Source organism: Leishmania infantum, chromosome 15, assembly GCF_000002875.2.
Source record: "Leishmania infantum JPCM5 genome chromosome 15".
Classification (NCBI taxonomy): domain Eukaryota; phylum Euglenozoa; class Kinetoplastea; order Trypanosomatida; family Trypanosomatidae; genus Leishmania; species Leishmania infantum.
Window position 1 is genome coordinate 509,635 of NC_009399.2, and position 11,901 is coordinate 521,535.

An 11,901-nucleotide genomic window follows, 5' to 3' on the forward strand; every position below is an offset into this window, starting at 1 on the left:
CGCCTCGCACACATCCCCAGTGCAGCGGTCGAGGAGGCTGCGCATGACTGTCGTGTCCGAGCCCTGGTCCAGCTCTCGCGCCGAGGCAGCAGTCAAGATATCTGAGAGCGGCGCAGCAGTCAGGGTCACGCGTATCGCGGCGAGTGGTGCCCGCCGCGTGACGACGGCGCTGAGCACCTCCACCTCTCGGCGGAGCCGCGCCGTGTGAAGTCGTGCGAGATGATGTCGGTAACACCTCTGAATGCGCTGCGCGGCGGCGATGACAAGCTCCGGCTGCATTTGCGGCACTGCGGCTGGACGCGTTGTTGAACGCCGCTGCTCACTGGTTGTGTCACTGTGCACCGAGAGCGGCGCAGCCGTTGTCTGCACCATCGTTGCGTCCGTCTCCACTGCCGTGGCCTTAGACGGCGACCGCGGCCGGTGTGAGCGGACGCGTCTGTCGACGTCGTCGGGGGCTACGGCGGCTCGGGCGGAGCGGAAGAAGATGGAGGCGTCCTTGTCCACCCCACCAGAGGTGGCGGCAGGAAAGGCGGCCAGTTTGAACGTGCGGAGTGTGGCGAGAAAGCAATCCGTCCCAGCCTGCGACGTAGTGCGAACGGAGCGCGCAGAGCGCACCTGCAGCGATGACGATGAGCCCCTGCTGCACCCGCGGCCATGAGGTGTGACGAGACGGCGGAGATGGCGGTTCGAGGACGGCGTCGTGGTGAGCGAGCTCGAGGCGCCGAAGGCAACGCTGCCGTCTATGAGGCCGTCGACAGAGCCACTGTGCTTCGCGGTGGTCTGCTCGGCAGCCACGCGGTGCTCTATCCGGGCGGCAACCGCCGCAGCCCGACGCGCGACAGTCTTTTGGGCCCAGTGCACACGTATTTGCCGCTGCAGCCGCAGTGCGGCGGCATCGCGGCGCTCCTCCTCGACGAGATACGCCTCCTGCGCTGCGCGACGTTGTCGGCACAGGCGAACGGCGAGCCGCTGACGCCACCACTTCTGGATGCGCAGCGCACGCACGCTCAGCGGCAGCGAGCGGGCCAGCAGGTCCGGCGCCACGGTTGTCCAATCCTCGATGGAAAGTAGCATGGCGTTCGCGCGGTACGCCGCGTTCACATGTCGGATCACGCTTGTCACCGCTTCCTTCGACGGTCCCGCGCACGTGAAGCCGGATGGCGGCAGCCACGGCGACGGTGCGGCGGCGTTGAGGGCGCGCGCTGAGCCTGTGGAAGCCGGTGGGTCTATGCTTGAGCCTGACATCAGGCTCATCACCCGCGTCATCGATCCGACAGTGCGACGCGCCGCGCACCCCGACGCCTTCGCGCTTGCCTCCGCTCCGTTCATGCCGATCAGGGACACACTCGGAAGGCCCACGAACGGCGGCTGCGGGCGAGCAGCGGCGCCCGTCTTCCACGCAGGGCGGACGAGGTCGCCGGGGAGCACGCGCTGAACGACTTGGCGGAGCGTCTCGCACACGAAGCGCTGCGTACGGCGGCAGCGGACCACAGCAGCTGCGCACCGAATGCTGGGCCACATGCGGGGCACGCCCTCGGTTGCTCTGCTGGGCGGCGGCGCTACGGCAGTGGCCGCCAGGCAGCAGCTGGTGTGAGAGGGAAAGGAGCACGCTGAAGCCGCGTTCAGCTCGCCTGCTTCCGCGCCTGAGCCACGCACCACCTCCGTCGCCGTCGACGGGCTGTCCATCGCCCGCAGCGTGCGTCGCCATGCCACGAGCGTCTCCTCCACGGTATCGGACCCGCTCGCCTCGACAGCTGCGCTGTACGTGTAGAGCCCCGCTGCGTCACCTGCGCCGCTGTGCCTTGCCTGCTGAGGCGACTGAGCACTGAAGGCGGCAGGGGCGACGCTAATCTCTGCCCTCGCTGCGTCGCCACCTTCCTGTGTCGCCTGCGCCGCGCGCGTGGCGACAGACCGCATCGTCTTCGCAGCACTAAGCAACACGGCGTTATCCTCGGAGGCGTCTTTGCTAACTCCCGTCTCTTCACTGGAGACGGCGCCGACGGTATGGAAGGGGCAGGCCGCGATGGTGCCGCGGGTGGCAGACGGGAGGGTGCAAGCGGGGCTTCTGCTGCCACGGCGGCGCTGCGGCGGCGCTGCGGAGGCGCAAGTTGGCAAGCCGGAGGGCGGCCTCGTGCCCGCCCCCGTTGCCCCCGTCGCCGCCAGGGCACTGACGGTGGAGGCCACCGGCGAATCGCTCTTCAGCGACGCTGGCAGTGTTGGCGAGGGCGGGACGGTGGTCGTGTGCGCGGGCGCTGCTCCCCGCGCGTGTCCTCCGCAGGGGGGGTCCACGCAACTGCACTGCTCGGCGGAGCGTCGGCTGGTGCTCCCGCGGTGCTGCGGGCCGTTCGAGCTGCGGTGCATGAGATCGCGGCCGGGGCTCCGGCTCCACTCTGCGAAGTCCTCTAGACAAGTCAACGCGACGCGCGACTTCAGCTGTCGGTGCTGTGCCAGCCACAGCGCCTCCATCTCTCGCACATTGGATTCCGAAGCCGCCAGATGCTGCTCGCACGCCGCACGGAGCTCGCGAAGCTGCCCCTCCGCATCTGGGCTGAGCTGCTGCGACGGTGACAGAGACAGCAGTAGAGATGGCGGTGGCGGTGGCGGCAATCTCCGATACTTAAGCTGGTGTTGCTCCGCAGTGGCGACCGCTGCTGCATCCACAGACGGCAAGGCGGGTGGCAACACCTGCTCTTCCGTGAGCTGCGCCGCGGTGAGAGGGCAGTTTGGGGTAGTAGCCGTGCCCACCGAAATAGGCGAAACGCTCCGCACGTAATTCACGCCTCCACCACCGCCGGGGCTGCTGCTGCCGCTCACGTACGCATGTGTTGCTTGTCGCGCACGGCTCGCCATCAGGGCTTCGCGTGCGCTGTAGGGTAGTCGGGAGAGAGCCAGCTCGTCGCACTGCTCCAGCGCCTGGGCACTACGCTGATGCTGCGCCTTCAGACTCGTCATCGCGAACTGCATCGTGTGCCGAACGTCTTGCACCGCGCGGGCCGCGGCTGCAGCGGCCGCGGACGTCGTCGCCGGCAGCCCTGTCAGAGATGGGAGGGAAGCAACGGCGGTTGCACTCGATGGAAGATGCAGCTGCTCCAGAGTCCTGCTGGGCGCTGCCGTGGACGCCGAGCGCGGCGTCGGCATCGAGGTGAAGGTGGCGCTGGCCGCTACGTGCGCGTCGTCGCTCGGCGCACCTCGACCAACGTGCGACTGAAGCAGTGATGAGGAGGCTATCACGTTGGTCGCCGAGGATGCCGTGGCAAGCGCGCTGGTGGACACCGGCAGCAAGCGGCGCCGCGGAGTAAAAGCCTCCGCCACGTCTGACGGCGACTGTGCTGGATGCGACGTGTGGCTGCCGCTGGTGAAGGCATTGACGGCAGGATGGCGTGCGTCATCATCGGCACACCAACAGGAACAGGAGGACAAGGCGGGGACGGGGCTGTTCGCGGCCGACTCTAACAGCGGCGATGCCGTCTGCAGCAGGAACCTCGCCTGCGTGCTTTGGACGGGAGCGAAACCGGCTTGGCCGCCAGCGTCACCACCGACGTCGCCGCCGCCGCACGCAAGCGATCCGCCCTCCTCCTCGTGTTCGTCTGCGCCGTCGACGCACTTGACACGCGACACCAGCTGGGCCGAGTAACACGACGCGGTGGGATTTGGGCGGGTCACCGCCGCCGACGAGGGTGGCGACACCCAGTTCGAAGAGGCGCTTGAGAGCGACCCGGACAAGCTCCAAAGATGCGGCTCCTTCAGCACCTCGCGTGAGTAGAGGGGTATACTGTCCTGGCTCAGAGTGCCGTACAGCTGCTGGACCGCACGAATGCCACCGTCGTCCTCCACGTCTCCGTCCTTGTCTGCGAGCGTCCCGACGTGATTGTTCGACTGCAGCCGGTTATGCAGAGCATCGGCAGCCACGTCGTAGGCTTGATAGCGATCCATGCAGAATGTGCGACCCTCAGTGACGAGGGGCGGCAGGTACTTGGGTGCCTTCCACCGGTTAACGTACGACTTTCTGCCAATGGCGATGCCGCGCTCCGGTGGTGACGGGGGCGGAGGCGCATCACCGAGAAGCGCCACCGACGCGCTGGATGTAGCGTGTTGGCGAGTGCTGCCACACGGCGCCGGGATGTTGAGCGAAGCAAGGCAGAGCGACGCCGACCTGTTGCGTTTGCCCTGCACAGGCGCCGAGAGACGTGCCGGCGGGGGCGGGGGACGAGCGGCGGACGTCTGCGTGCTTCTACCCCATGCGTCCTGATTGGGAGCTGGCGGTAACAGCGACGCCATCGGCGCGGCGCGGGGCAGCTGTTGCAGCTGCCACTGAAAGAAGCGGATGCTCGTTGCCGCCTCGCGCTTGTCCAGCGTCTCGTCCGCGTCGTTGTGCTTGACTCCCAGGCCAAGCTTATGGAGGTAGTAGTTGGCGTCGCGGCCCCGCCGGACCTGCATAGCAGCCTCCAGCTGCGTTTGCAGCTGCGCTGTGCGGCTTGCCAACGCCGAAAAGACGCGATGGTCCTCGGCGCTGCGCAGCACCACCGAGGTGCGTCGCCGCTCCGACGCTGCATCCACGGATGAGGGGGACAAGGAAGGCCTCAGCTCCGATCCCACCGCCTTCACGCGCTCACTGAGAGGACCTGAGGTATCCTGAGTCGTGGATGGAGCAGCAGCAGCAGTGGTAGCGGCGGCCTCTTCTGAGGACGCTGCCGCGGGGTCCGTGGCGATTTCTCCAAAGGCTGCTTGGCAGAGATTCAGGCACCGCTGCAGCTCAGGGAACCTCCCCTCTAGCAACAACATTTGAGCTACCGTGTGGGCGCCGCGGATGTAGTCGAGGGTGGCGAAGACGATATCATCCTCGTTGGCATCATCGTCGTGGTGCAGGGCGAGCAGGCTCGTGAGTTGAATCTTCAGAGAATCGATCTCCATCGTGATGGCCTCCCGCCCAAATACACGCGCTCACGTGTGCCGCTGGAGGATGGGGTGGTGAGGGGAGGCAACGCTGCTCTTGCCCGTGATTGGCTCCGAAAAGGAAAACAAAGAGATGATGACGGTGTGGCAGCTCAGCTGTGTCCACAGCGTGTATCCGCATGTCCGATAGGCGCGGGGGAGGGAGGGTGTCATGTGGAGACACCCCCCTAAAAGGAGCGAAAAGACGGTGGCACACACGTGTCGTTCCGGCAACTCTCCCCGGAAAAAAAAAAACACATCAACGTGTCAAGCCGTGTGCGCGGGTGGGGTGCCAATCGGAGGAAGAAGCGGGTGAGCAATGCTGTGGTGATGCGCGTTCACGGCGGCGCCTGTGCCAAGGAGCAACGAGAGAGGGAGAGAGGAACTTCGGGAGGTAGGCGCGCGCACGTGAGGACGGTCCTACACTGCAGGCAAGAGAGACGCACACGCACAAGTGAAACAACGAACATGCAGAACCCTCGAGTCACGAGCGTAAAGAAGAGGAGAGAGACGTTAGTGGCGAGGGAGAGAGTGGCAGTGAGAAGCACGGACGCGTTGCATACCATAGGCGCCCACGAAGCGCACCAGCGCGCAACTGCCAGGTGCGCACGCACCAAGCGCCGGAGGAGCCACATGCGAGCACAAGCACGCGCGTGCACGCAAGTCACGTCAGGCCCGACGCGAAGTGCATACTCCTAACAGCGGTCATCAAGGCTCGTTATGCGGTTCTGTGCGAGTCCGATCACATCAATGTGGCCGTGTGAGGCGGCACGGAAACGCACGCACACGCTTCCCCAATTAACGCATCGAGCAGCGCGACTACACCGCAAGTAAGACGGAGGCGCACGAGAAAGAGCGAGGGGGGGGGTGCGCGATACGGCGCGACTGTCAACCATCACGCCGACAGTGTAGCCGCTTTACCTTTTTGCTTGGCGAATCTCTTCCTTGCTGCCGTTGCTGCTTTATATGCCATATGGGAAGAGGACACGAGGGAGAGAGAGGTGGGGGGGGCAGCAGGGCGACGTGCCACGCAACGCCACATCACTTACCTTGCCCATCCCCCCTCCACCCGCTACAAAGAATTACCCGAAAGGAGGGAGATGCTGAGCAGCGAATGCGCTCACGCACACAACGCCGCGCAACCTCGCAAGCACGCAGGCAAGCAGCAGCAGCAGCGCTCTCAGGGAGAGCGCCAACGAAAAGGCTGACGAAGAAGGGGTGTGTGGGTGCGGACGGAGGCTCGCGCTCAGTTTTCCAGTCGTACAGCAGCGCGTGCGCTGCCGTTCAGGCGGTGGGATTCGTTTTACTTCGCTTGCTTGCCGACGTTGTGATGTCGACAAAAGCCCCCCTCCACTTCCCACCTCTGTCACTTCGGTTTCTTCTAGAGCTTCGAACAAACACACACACACACAAGCACATATGCAGAGGCTAGAGGAAGACGAGGGGGCAAGCAAGCGGCGGCCTCCACAGCTGCTCGACGTCTCCCTCTCCCTCTCGTCCGCTTTTCAGAGAGAGACGCACAAAACCGGACGCACACCGGCCAGCCGCATGCACCCGCTTCACATGCTCCCCTTACATCAAAACATGTGGCAGCAGACGACCGAGTTGCGCGCCGGCAAACTGCGCCACCCGCGTCGATAGGCTCACCTTGACGTTGTTCTTTCTGCTCATCGGCTTCTTATTTTTGAATACTGAGCGTGAACCGACCAGCCGCTTCCCCACAGTGCGCGCGGCGCTATCCGACGGCCTAGCGCCACCGACGGACTCCCCAGGGCGGCGCTTGCTCGGCGGCGGCTTCTCGTACTGGCAGGCGTGCACGCGATACGCCGTCGCGCCCTTCGCAGATGCCTCCAGCATCAGCAGCGGCTGCCGAAGCGCCGGCAGCTCTACCCCGCCCGTGATGCTAGACGAGCGCTGCTCCTTCTGAATCGAGTTGATGAGCACGCGCTCGTACTCCTGAAAGGTCTTGTCGAACTTGTCAAGCTCCGTCAACCACATCTTCACCGGCGTCGTCCTCTTCAGTTCCTCAATCTGCGCCTGCGTCTTGGCTATGTCTGCCTGGAGTTTCTCGGTGCTCGTGCGGGTGAAGAAGGTGATAGGCTTCTTCAAGATGTAGTCGAAGCTCTCGTCCACGCGCACGAGGCCGAGCTTCACGCATGTCTTGTGGAGCGTGTCGTCTGTCGCATTCAGGAAGTCAATCTGACCCTGCCGGAAGTGCTCGACGAACTTGCGCGTCGACTGCAGCCGGGCGAGATCCATCTCCATGAGCCCAATCTTGCGGGTGCGGCGGCGCTTGTACAAGTCAAGGCGACGGTCGTAGTGCCACTGCAGCACCGGCGAGAGGTCTGAGTCGATCGGGCTAAGCGTGCCGGTTGGCGAAAAGACGGTGCCGTTGATGTAGATACGCTGCGCCAGTGCTAGGTCTGTCTCGCACTCCGCCCATGTCGTCAGCGAGCCGTCGCGCACGATGAGGTCGATGTCGATGTGGTTGGCGCCAGAGTAGTCGGCGATGCGTTGCACAACATCCGCGCTGGCGAGGGACGAGATGTGCAGGCGGAACGCTTCGATGCTCGTCATCCACGGAATTTCCGAAATGTGGAAGCGACCGTTTGGGTGCGCTGTGTACTTGCCCACCGCGATGAACTCGTTGTCGGGGCCGCGCCGCACTGTGCCCTGGAAGCCCACCGCCCACGGCACAAGGTTGCGCACCACCTGCTTGGCCGACTCGCCGTTGATCATGGCCCGCACCGCTGCCGAGACGTCGAGCGGATGGAATGACGGGATCGTCGTGGCGAAGCCGAAGCCGATGCCGACGGCACCGTTGCACAGCAGCATCGGCAGGATGGGAACGTAGTGGTGCGGCTCCACGAAAGTGCCCTCCTCGTCCATGTAGTCCAGTAATGGGTCATCCTCCTCGGGGAACAGCAGGCGGGCAAAACGGCTGAGCTTCGTGAAAATGTAGCGCGGGGCGGCGTGGTCGTTACCGAGCTGCTGCCGAGAGCCGAACTGACCCTCTGGCACGAGCAGGTTGATGTTGTTGCCGCCGGTGAAGTTCTGCGCCATCTTCACGATGGTCTCCTGCAGCGAGGCCTCGCCGTGGTGAAACGCCGACGCCTCTGAGATGTAGCCCGACAGCTGCGCCACCTTCGACGCCTCGGAGTTGTGGCGCCGCAGCATTGCCCACAAAATCTTGCGCTGCGACGGCTTCAGCCCGTCGACGCAATGCGGGATGGCGCGGGCGTTGCCGACGAGCGCGAAGTGCACCATCTCCTTGTGCACAAACTCCGGAATGGTCAGTGTCTTCTTGCTGCGATCGATATCGATCTCGCCCTGGAAAGCATTAGCCTTCGTCATCCACTCCTTGCGCCACTCCACCTCGGCCGCGTCGAAGACGCTATCGAGCAGCTGGTGGTCCCTCGCGTCGACGGTGAGCTGCATGATGTTCTTCTCCATGTCAGCAAAGTACTCTTTTCCCTCAGCCGTGGTGGACGTGCCGAGACCTTTGTAGTACTTGGCCGTGTAGCGCGCACTCGGGTGGGCCCGCTGCCAGCGGTGGAAGTCGCGGAAGCTGTGGAAGGCGATCACCTCCTTGGACTTGCCGCTCACCTTGATCTTCACAATGGGTGTCGAGAAGAGGGAGATGTAGCCCGGGTTGTTCTGCAGGAGCTTCGGCCACAGCGACTCGAAGGCGTTGATGACGAGGCCTTTAATGTGCGAACCATCCGCGTCTTGATCCGTCATGACGAGAAGCCGCTGATAGCGCAGCTCAGCCGGCGATCGGTACTCCTTACCCAGCTCCAGTCCGAGCGAGAGGAAGAGGTCTTGCAGTTCCTTGCACGTCTTGAGCCGCTTCAGGTTCTTGTTGCGCACGTTCAGCAGCTTGCCACGCAGTGGGAAGACACCGCAGTACTTCTTCTGCTCGCTGGAGAGCGAGTTGAGGGCGAGCGCCTTCGCCGAGTCACCCTCTGTAATGATGAGCGTGCGGATGTTCCTGCCGTCGGGCCGCGACGAGGTGGCGTCGACGAGCTTTGTGATGGCGGATATGAGGGTCTTGCTGCTCAGCCGCCGGCCCGCGCCGATCTCCTTGTTCAGCTCATTCGCGAGCTGGTCGTCCATGCTGTTCACGTGCGCCTCCAGAAACGGCATCCGCTCAAGGTATTTCTCCAACGTGTTCTTTGGCACGCGCGGCATCGTCACTGTCGACACGAGCCGCGCCTTACTCTGCGAGTCGAACTTCGGTTGCGTCTGAATGAGGAAGACGAGCACGGTGAAGTGACGCTGCACCCGGTTCGTGTCCACCACCTTGCCGTTCTTCTTGAAATTCTTGCTCAGCGAGTCGAGGCAGGAGTCTAGGATGTCCATGGCGGCGTTGCAGTGCGTGCCGCCATTGTACGTGACGACGCCATTCACGACGCCGACGATGCGCTTCGGGCTCTGCGTCAGCTGCGGCACATACGCGACGCTGCCGTTAGGGCTGGTGTACACAAACGGCTCGGGCGGCATCGACCCGTCCAGGCCGGGTAGCGAGTAGAGCCGCGCGTAGTCGGTAAATGTACGGAAGCCGAAGGGCACGTTGTTCAGCCGCACCTCGATCTTGGAGAACATCGCGGCCAGGTCCATGATGCGCTTGTGCAGCACCCGCTTCATGTCGAGCGAGATGGACGCGTTTGGGAAGCCGAAGTGCGCATAGTCTGGCATGAACTTCACACGCGTCACGTTCTTCTCCTTCGGATCGACCCGATTCACGCGCGGAGCCGTCGCCATCCGCATGTGGTCCGTCCAGCTCATGTGGAACTCTCGGCCGTCAGTGCGGCAGACGACGGAGAACTTTGTGGAAAGAATGTTCGTCAGCTTGGCGCCGTAGCCGTGCCGACCCGCTGTCGTCGACGTCGAGTCGTTGTTGTAGTTCGAGCTGGTCAGCAGGTGGCCAAAAACCATCTCCGGGATGTACATCTTGTGCTCCCTGCTACGCACAATGGGGAGGCCAGCCCCGTCGTTCTCGACCGTGATCTCGCCCGTGTCGGAGATGTGGATGCTGATGTACGTCTGCCGCACCGATCCTTTACTGTTGTTGATGTTGTCCGCCGCGTTGAGCAGTATTTCGTCCACGATCTTCAAGAGACCTTGGTTCACCCGCATCGTCTCCCACACCATCCTGCCCTTCTCCGGATCGAAAATGTACATGGGCGTGGGCTGGGTCTCGATGCTGCCCACGTACATCTCCGGTCGAAGGAGTACATGGTCGATCGGGGTGAGCTTCTTATACTTGGAAGCGTCTGTCATCCTCTACCGCTTATATATATATGTGTGTGGGGGGTGGGTGGGTGCTGGGGAGGAGGGAGGGAACGAGCCCGTGCACGATCTTGTCTGTCTCTGCCTTTCTGTGCTCCGGTGGGTGCGGGCGGCTCTGTCCAAGCCCGGTATCTGCTTCTGGGAACAGGAGACACAGACGCAGGCTCAACACACCCAACACATTTATATAGATAGAGACTTGCAAATAAAGAGTCGTGTCGTTAAAGCTTCTATGATGATGCAGATAGTCAACACACGCCTGCTCCCTTCTCTCTTTCTCTCTGAATTTGACGGTTTCGGCCAGCCTCCTCGGCGCTCTCTCTCTCTCGCTCTCTCTCTCGCCGTGTCTGTCTGCGAGTGCGTCACAGGCTGCTCGGCCAATGCGGTGGCGTGCACAACGCGCACACGAGCAGATCTGTTTCACAGACCCTCGAAACGCACGCGCCACGGGTGGGGCGCGAGGGAAGTGGCTGGAGGCTGCGCTGAGCAGCGTCTATGCAACGCCTGTATGCTTTCAATAACGTCTATGTGTGTATGGGTGGCAGCGAAAAGGGACTGGGGGAGGGCCGCCTTTACGCCAATGGTGCCTCGCTGCCGTGTAACGCTTTTGCGTTGTCCGCGTCGTCGTCTATGCGTGGCTGGCGAGTGCGCCACAACGCACGGGTGCGTGCGTAGAGGGGATAATGGCAGGGATTGGTGCAAGACGGAGAGAGAGGGAGTGCAAGGGGGAAGGCGTTTTTCATGCAAGGCGCATACGCACGGCTAGTGCGCGCGCAGGGGCGAGAGAGAGAGAGGAGGAGGGGGGGGGGCGCGGCGGGGGCGGTGTCTTCATGAGAAGGCATCGTTGCATGTTTTCTTAGTCGTCCTGTCAGCGGGTGCGCCCATGGTGGGGGGACAGGAAGGGAGGCGAGCGTCGCGCACCACTATGCGCTCTCTCGCATCAAGGGGACGCCCTCCGCTCTGCTCTTCACATGTGCTACGCACTCGCTGTTTCCATGCTTGCGTTCTTTTTGCTTTCCTTCACGATCCTAACAGCGGCGCTGCGCATCTGCGGGGACGATGCTGGGCGTGTGCGAGGGGCAGCGGTGGTGGTGAAGGAGGGAAGGGCTACCGATGCAAGTCGCGTGGGCAGAGGGAGGCAGAAAGAGGAAAGGTGCATTCAAACACAGGAGCCGTGCGTGAAACGCACGAGAATGAGAACATCAACGCGAACACGACGAGGGTTCAGGAGAGCTAGAGCGCCCGCTAATCATTGGCAGCCAGTCCAGAGAGGAGAGGAGCAGCAACGTGAAGTCGATCGGTGCAACGGACATCAGCTTCGCCGCCTAACCATGCGCGTCTGCCTGTGTGCCTACCGGAGGAGTGGAGGAAACGCATACACCGACGGCAAGATCGACGACGACGACGACACACACACACACACACACATACACACCCGAACAGAAATGAATAGCCCGTTGAGCGTCCCCTCGTCCTCACCCCTTTCCTCCACACGAGAAACAGGGTTGCTTTTTCACTGAAGCAGGCGACACTGCTGATGGCCAACGCGAACAACACCACATCTAAGGCAGGAGAAGAGGAGGAGGGGTAGCACAGAAGGGGGAGAGAGCGAAGCCACACAGACACACAAACGCACACGTGTGTGTGGTGCGTGTGCGCCTTCTCGCAACGCAGCAC

At 63.1% G+C, this 11,901-nt stretch overlaps 2 protein-coding genes across 2 annotated transcripts; both read right to left on the reverse strand.

The window, feature by feature from the left end:
• Positions 1–4,911, reverse strand: LINJ_15_1300b (conserved hypothetical protein; the record flags this gene model as incomplete). The annotated part of the gene is made up of 1 exon (XM_003392332.1): positions 1–4,911. A coding segment is annotated over one exon (4,911 nt), but the record flags the coding sequence as incomplete, so codon positions are not given.
• Positions 4,912–6,504: 1,593 nt separating this feature from the next.
• TOP2 (mitochondrial DNA topoisomerase II) lies at positions 6,505–10,215 on the reverse strand (the record flags this gene model as incomplete). Its single annotated transcript, XM_001464418.1, has 1 exon — positions 6,505–10,215. One exon carries the CDS (start codon positions 10,213–10,215, stop codon positions 6,505–6,507), a length of 3,711 nt encoding a protein of 1,236 aa, XP_001464455.1.
• Between the last annotated feature and the right edge of the window lie 1,686 nt (positions 10,216–11,901).